Source organism: Coregonus lavaretus (genome assembly GCF_964263955.1).
Source record: "Coregonus lavaretus genome assembly, contig: HAP1_SCAFFOLD_10139, whole genome shotgun sequence".
NCBI classification, from domain to species: Eukaryota; Metazoa; Chordata; class Actinopteri; order Salmoniformes; family Salmonidae; genus Coregonus; species Coregonus lavaretus.
The window spans coordinates 1,153-9,534 of record NW_028162269.1 but is presented as its reverse complement, the minus strand read 5'-3'; the positions used below and the strand labels follow the sequence as shown (position 1 = coordinate 9,534).

General features: G+C 44.1%; 1 protein-coding gene across 1 annotated transcript; it reads left to right on the top strand.

The window, feature by feature from the left end:
• Positions 1–246: 246 nt before the first annotated feature.
• Positions 247–5,453, top strand: LOC311119404 (apoptotic protease-activating factor 1-like; the record flags this gene model as incomplete). Its single annotated transcript, XM_084194104.1, has 5 exons — positions 247–399; positions 4,023–4,151; positions 4,320–4,445; positions 4,617–4,736; positions 4,965–5,453. Coding segments are annotated over 5 exons (747 nt in total), but the record flags the coding sequence as incomplete, so codon positions are not given.
• Between the last annotated feature and the right edge of the window lie 2,929 nt (positions 5,454–8,382).

The following is an 8,382-nucleotide window of genomic DNA, read 5'->3' as shown; positions in this document are numbered from 1 at the left end:
TTGTGTGTTTGTATTAGCAAATGTAGATAAAGGCTTTTCATTTAGGTGTAGACTACTAGAATGTATTGAAACATATTAATTGTACGCACCTGTGCATGAGGGTGTGTGTGTGTGTGTGTGAGGATGTGTGTGTGTGTGTACGTGTTTCTGTGCATGTATGTGTACGTGCATGTCTGCGTGCCTACCTGTGTGTATGTGTGTGTACATGCGTGTGTTCATGTGTGTGTGCTTGCGTGTGTGTTTCAGCTGTGGGAGGTGTCCTCGGCCAATGAGTGGAAGTCCATAGATGTGGCGGACATGTTCCCGGAGCAGAGTGAGCAGACGGAGGTCATAGTGAAGTGCAGCACCTGGTCAGCAGACGGCAGGAGCATCATCTGTGCTGCCAGGAACGCAGTCTTTGTGAGTGGGATGTGTTTGTGTGTCTGTGTGTGTTGAGTAAACCTCTGCTCTGCTCCATGGGGCCGTGGCGTGGGCACACGGACTGAGGGGTGGTCCCCTGGCGGAGCTCCATGACTCGGACCAGATTTGTTTAGCATGTTGCGATTCATCAGAGTAGGAGCTGGCAGAAAGTTGAATGGACTTTGGTAACTGGGGTACATGAGCTAATGCTCATTCTATGGCTAATACTACACTGAACAAAAATATTAACGCAACATGCAACAATTTCAAAGATTTTACTGAGTTACAGTTCATAGAAGGAAATCAGACAATTGAAATAAATTAATTAGGCCTTAATCTATGGATTTCACATGACTGGGACTATAGATATAGGAATACAGATACCTTTAAAAAAAGAAAAAGTAGGGGCGTGGATCAGAAAACCAGTCAGTATCTGATGTGACCACCATTTGCCTCAGGCAGCACGACACATTTACATTACATTTACGTCATTTAGCAGACGCTCTTATCCAGAGCGACTTACAAATTGACACATCTCCTTTGCATAGAATTGATCAGGCTGTTGATTGTGGCATGTGGAATGTTGTTGGTGGCTGGATTATCTTGACAAAGGAGAAATAGTCACTAACAGGGATGTAAACACATTTGTGCACATACATTTAGAGAAATAAGCTTTTTGTGCATATGGACAATTTCGGGGATCTTTTATTTCAGCTCATGAAACATGGGACCAACACTTTGCATGTTGCGTTTATTTTTGTTCAGTGTATTTTAGCTGGTGCCACTAGCTGGCACTGCTAACCAATACAGCTGGCACTTATTTCTGTAGCTGTGCGCTACTTCTAGCTTGGAGGTTAGTGCTGCTGTTGCTAATGCTAGTTAGTAGGTTTCAATGGACTCCTCTACTGTGTTTGTGTGTGTAGCTGATATCAGTGCCACATCTAGGCCTACATTTTACTCAACAGCATTGGGCCTTGTCTGACCGACAAAACAACTTTCACACACACAAACCTTTTGATGCTAAGAAATGATTTTTTTTATTGATAAAATGTCCAAAGAAATTAAGAACTAAGTGTAGAAAATAGTGAAGAGTGAAAATAAGAACCCACAAGGGGTTTCAACAAGCTAGCTGCCATCCGCTACACCAACACTGGTTCTTCTTTTTTTATTCCCCTCCATCGGAACTTTCTTTTCAGTACTCTGGTTCTTATCACCAGAGGCAATAATGGACAGACCTGAAAGGAGGCGAGAGAGGTCAACTTAATAGGTACCTTTTCAAAAGGCAGTGATGACCCACTATTCTATGGTGATGATAGTGTATGTGGTTAGCTCTAATTCCTGGCCATCCCGTCTTCAGTCAGCTGTTTGTTCCACACAAACAAATAAAACACATTTATGACGGTTATTTTTATTTTCATGACGGTCTTCATCCATAATCGTCGGTTACACGATTATACGTTAATTGTGCCAGCCCTAATCAATTATAGCAGAAACAAATATACAAACAAATAAATATACAAACAAATTAGATTCAAACAGGTAATAAACCGCTTATGCTACCCATCTTTCTCTTTATCTTACCTGTAATATTTCATCAAAAGTTTATCATGACTTCATTTACACATAAAATAACCTTGCAAAATACATTATTTAAATCAGCAAATGGATTTCACAAAATCATTTGACTGCATAACATCAATCGGCAGAAATTAATTTATATACACCACCTTATTGGTCCTGGAAATATTAATTTGAGAAAGAGTAGGCTGCTGTCCTATGGACTGTCTTTCTCCAGATTGACTGTGTCCCGGAATGTTCACTCAGCCAAGATTCTAACCATTATGACATCACCCCAAGCTTGCATACATACCTAAGTGGCCTACAACTTGTAAATGTGTCTATTCTAGTTGTTTATCAATAAAAACAGTTATACGATATAGTAAACAACATACTGTCAGTTCATTGTAAAGTCTAGACCTTCCTGTAGCCTAACTGTGTAGCTTAACAGGCCCATGGTGTCTGCTCTTAAGTATAGTAGCACACATACATGTCATTCTTTAAAATACCCTGATATACGGTATTGTGTTTGTGTGTGTGGACCTTGTTTGTGTTTCTTCACTTGTATGTATTTAGAGTATCTGTTGAATATTTACATGCATCAGTATGCATATTAACCACATAATTACTAGTATCTCCACTGTGTGTACAAAACATTAAGAAGACCTTGCTAATATTGCACCCCCCGCCCCCAGAAAAGCCTAATTTCATCAGGGCATGAACTCTACAGGGTGTCGAAAGCATTCTACAGGGATGTTTGGCCCATGTTTACTCCAGTGCTTCCCACAGTTGTGTCATGTTGGCTGGATGTCCTTTAGGTGGTGGACCATTCTTGATAAAACTGTTGAGCGTGATAAACCCAGCAGCGTTGCAGTTCTTGACACAAACCGGTGCGCCTGGCACCTACTACCATACCCCGTTTAAAGGCACTTACATTTTTTGTCTTGCCCATTCACCTTCTGAATGGCACACATATACAATCCATTTCTCAATTGTCTCAAGGCTTAAAAATCTTTCTTTAACATGTCTCCTCCCCTTCATCTACACTGATTTGAAGTGGATTTAACAAGTGACATCAATAAGGGATCATAGCTTTCACCTGGATCCACCTGGTCAGTCTATGTCATGGAAAGAGCATAGCCTAGCTGTCAATATATTTGTGTTTAGCAGTATGTTCTTGTCTAGCAACTTGTCCTAGAGCAATCTGTCTGTGAAGCAATGAAAATTCCCTGGACAACTTGTCTTTCATGTTTGGTATTTGGGCCTGTCTGTCCATCATAGGGTAGAAGCATGTGTTCTGACTGAGAATGAAGCCGTCCCACTCCTGGGAAATGTATAGGTCTCTGTGTGCCCGTGTCTGTTCTCTCCACTCCAGGAATCAGCGTGGCGTTGAATGTCAGAGTTGTGTCAGTTTGTAGGCTAGTATTGAGAAAAGAACAGACAGGTTATTTATATATTTTTGGCACATTTAGAACTCTTTGTTTTCCACTTCAATCTCTCTCTCTTTCCCTCTCTTTTCTTCGGTCTGCTTTTCCCCTCACAATCCCACACTTTGCCCAGTTGGAAGATATGGAAATCAATCGATGGTTGAGACTCAGGTTGACATTTATTGTATGAGTCTTGCCCTGGAGGCAGAACTGAGCGGTTTCCGCTAGATGGGCCAGCTGCAAAGTCAGAATTTTCTATATCGTAAAAATTCATGAAAACAAAACAGGTGCCTCCAGGGCAAGACTCATGACAATAAATGCCATCCTGCAGTTGAGACTTCACTTAACAGCTTATGAGGCTAATACCATATTGCTTACATCCAATCCCATCCTGTCATGTCCTTTACAGTTCACATTTGAGTCATTTAGCGAAGACTTACAATTAGAGCGACTTACAATTAGACCTCTACATGGGCCGACCTAACAACCTCTGAGCTCTCCAAGGGGCCATCAAGAAGTGTCTAGAAAGCTATCACTAGGTTATGCATGGAAGCCATTTTGTGCCTCACATATTGGCAGTTGCACAAGAGAGCCATCACCAGCTATGGTGTAGTGACAGATCCCTCCTGCTGTTCCCAGGTGTTTGACGTAGAGACGGCGGCCATGTTGTTGGAGATCCGGACCAGTCGTCTGAGCACGGTGCAGTACTGTCATGCCTGTCCCAGCAGCAACCTGGTGGCCATCGCACTGTCACACTATGCTGTGGAGGTACACACACACACACACACACACACACACACACACACACACACACACACAGCCTGTTGACTGTCTTCCTGTTACATTGTACCATGTAGGTACACACACATATGGTGGCTATCAAACTACTACACCATCATACGGCAGGATATGACATCATACGTCTCTTCCCTCCAGCTGTGGGACATAGAGACCAATAAGAAGATGGCTGACTGTAGTGGTCACCTGAGCTGGGTCCACGGAGTCCAGTTCTCCCCCGACGGATCTCTACTGCTCTCTTGCTCTGACGACCAGACCGTCAGGGTAAGTGTGTGTGTGTGTGTGTGTGTGTGTGTGTGTGTGTCTCTCTCTGTCAATAATTTGTCCAATCAGTCTTCATCAGTTAACCCTTTCCGTGCCATATTGTACTTAACTATTGAACCTTTTTAATGGCATAATAAATGTAATGCCGTGGTGTGTGTGTGTGTATCTCAGGTATGGGAGACTAACAAGGTCCACACCTCCTCGGCTGTCTGTCTGAAGAGGGACTCTGACGTGCTCTTTAACAACGGTGACATCATCGTGGTCGCCGCCGACAACCGCAACAGACTGCAGGTGAGAGGGCTGGGCTGGACACACACACACACACACACACACACACACACACACACACACACACACACACACACACACACACACACACACACACACACACACACACACACACACACACACACACACACACACACACACACACACACACACACACACAATGATGTCTTACAGATGTGACAGGGGTTAAGCCAGCAGGCTGACGTGTGTGTGTGTGTGTGTGTGTGTCAGGTGAGGAATGGGAGGACAGGAGCGGTGATGTTCCAGTCAGAGGAGCAGGAGTCTCGTATCCGCTGCACTGCTATCTGCACACAGACCTCAGCCGTGGGGCTGGGACGAGAGGATGGGACCATACAGGTACGCTCACATATACACGCACATACACCTTTACCCATACCTTTACCCCACACACATACCATAAAGCAAACATCTTCAAGGACGAAGAAGTAAGAAAATGCTTACATATAATTTATGCTTAACTTGACAAAAGTGCAGGTGCTATGAGGGAAAAGTGCCAGAAATGTAAAGGGCTTTTGGCTGGAGAAGACGGTATCACTGCCAAACTTGATACAGACCAACTGAGCTGTAGGAAAGGTAGGAAGATACATTTTTGCAGGTAAAGCTGGAAACCATGTTACATCAAAACTAAGTTTGACAGTATTACCACCGGTGCTGTTCTAGTAGTGTTGTGACTATTGTGGTTTGCCTATGCATGGAAGAGTTGGTCAAAGTGGTGTGTGTGTGTGTGTGTGTGTGTGTAAAAATAATGTTCACCTTGCTGGGGGAGGCGTTTGTCACGTCCAGTAATGGCTGGTGACATTGTGCTGACACCCTCTTTGCCTGTCAACCCTGTCTCAGCCCTACTGCACTGTACGGTACCCAGCCCTCTCTCTCTCTGTCTCACTCTCTCTTTCTCTCTCTCTTTCCTTATCTATTTTGTTCTGTCTCTTTCTGCCTCTCTTTTCTACTTGTCCTAAATGAGATTTTTCCTACTTTTTTCCTTTCTTCCTCATACTCTCCTCCTCTTTTTATCTCTCTGTTCTTTCTCTCCCTGTGCTCTACTTGCTCCATCGCTCCCTGTCTCTATGATAAATGGTTGTTTACTGCGAGCGGATGAAGTCCTGGTCCCTTTCGTAAGTGTGTGTGTCCCTGAAAGCCGTAGTGAGTAGTGTCAGACACCCTCTGTCCCCTGGCAGGTGTGTAGTACTCTGTACTCCAGCTGGGGCCGCTCCTCAGGAACCTCTTTAATTAATGAAGGGGCCCTGGGGCCTGGGCTCTAACCAACACAGGGGTTAATGGATTATAATTAGTCAGGCCTCTTCACACAGACACACACACACACGGGCACACACACAAGCACACACACAAGCCTGGGTGTCTGTCTACTCTTCTCACTCAAGAGAGGGAAGAGGACAGGGGGAAGAGGACAGAGGGAAGAGGACAGGGGGAAGAGGATAGAGGGATGAAGGGATAATAATGGTTGAAATGTGTGGAGCTGAAAGACACTGCAGGGTTGTGTAGTATCAGTGACTTGATATGTGAAAAGTGGGCATACCATGAAAATGTTGGTTTCACTGTGAGTATACTCTGTGTTCCATTACATCTAATTCCTCTCCTTTACACCAGGGGGAGCTGCTGCTTTGTTTCCTTCCAGGTCCGCTGCTGCAGTAGGCTGCCCTCTCTCTCTCTCTCTCTCTCGCTCTCTCTCTCTCTCTCTCCCCCTCTCTCTCTCCCTCTCTACACATCAGAGCCACTGTGCTATTAGAGCAGAGAGGGAAAAATTGACCAGAACTGTAATGAACTCACAAAGCAATGCCCTCATTGTCATTGACTCAGTTTGACGCATTCTAATCTTCTTTCTGGGCCGTAATTGCCACTTTGATTGTTTCTGTTCTCTTCTCTGTTGAAATGACATGCTGTTTTTCTATTAAGAAGGAAAAGAGTAGAGGGTGAGCTGGAGAAAGAGGGACAGGAGTGCTGCAGAGGGCAGAGAGTGACTGTGTGTGTGTGTTCGTTCTATGAATGTATTTCAAGGCCTACCTTCAAACTCAGTGCCTCTTTGCTTGACATCATGGGAAAATCAAAAGAAATCAGCCAAGACCTCAGGGAAAAAAATGGTAGATCTCCACAAGTCTGGTTCATTCTTGGGAGCAATTTCCAAATGCTTGAAGGTACCACGTTCATCTGTACAAACAATAGTACGCAAGTATAAACACCATGGGACCACGCATCCGTCATACTGCTCAGGAAGGAGGCGCGTTCTGTCTCCTAGAGATGAACATACTTTGGTGCGAAAAGTGCAAATCAATCCCAGAACAACAGCAAAGGACCTTGTGAAGATGCTGGAGGAAACAGGTACAAAAGTATCTATATCCACAGTAAAACGAGTCCTATATCGACATAACCTGAAAGGCCGCTCAGCAAGGAAGAAGCCACTGCTCCAAAACCGCCATAAAAAAGCCAGACGACGGTGTGCAACTGCACATGGGGACAAAGATCGTACTTTTTGGAGAAATGTCCTCTGGTCTGATGAAACAAAAATAGAACTGTTTGGCCATAATGACTATCGTTATGTTTGGAGGAAAAGTGGGGTACTTGCAAGCCAAAGAACACCATCCCAACCGTGACGCACGGGGGTGGCAGCATCATGCTGTGGGGGTGCTTTGCTGTGGAGGGACTGGTGCACTTCACAAAATAGATGGCATCATGAGGAAGGAAAATTATGTGGATATATTGAAGCAACATCTCAAGACATCAGTCAGGAAGTTAAAGCTTGGTCGCAAATGGGTCTTCCAAATGGACAATGACCCCAAGCATACTTCCAAAGTTGTGGCAAAATGGCTTAAGGAGAACAAAGTCAAGGTATTGGAGTGGCCATCAAAAAGCCCTGACCTCAATCCTATATATTTTTTTGGGCAGAACTGAAAAAGCGTGTGCGAGCAAGGAGGCCTACAAACCTGACTCAGTTACACCAGCTCTGTCAGGAGGAATGGGCCAACATTCACCCAACTTATTGTGGGAAGCTTGTGGAAGGCTACACAAAAAGTTTGACCCAAGTTAAACAATTTAAAGGCAATGCTACCAAAAACGAATTGAGTGTATGTAAACTTCTGACCCACTGGGAATGTGATGAAATAAATAAAAGCTGAAATGAATAACTCACTCTACTATTATTCTGACATTTCAGATTCTTAAAATAAAGTGGTGATCCTAATTGACCTAAGACAGGGAATTTGTACTAGGATTAAATGTCAGGAATTGTGAAAAACTGAGTTTAAATGTATTTGGCTAAGGTGTATGTAAACCTCCGACTTCAACTGTATGTGCGTCAGTGGAGGCTGCTGAGGGGAGGACGGCTCATAACAATGTCTGGAATGGAGTCAATGGAGTGGTATCAAACACGTGGCTTCCAAGTGATTGATACCACTCCGTTGACTCCAGTCCAGCCATTGTTATGAGCCGTCCTCCCCTCAGCAGCCTCCACTGTGTGCTTCGACCTGGATTCAAATAATATTAGAAATACTTTGTGTTTGCTTTAGTCTGCCTAGAGTGCTAGATGGGCAGTGTGTGCACTTTTGGGACTATTCCATTGGTCCATTGCACCAGGCTCAATCAAGTCCAGATCTTTTTCAAATAGTATTTGAACCTA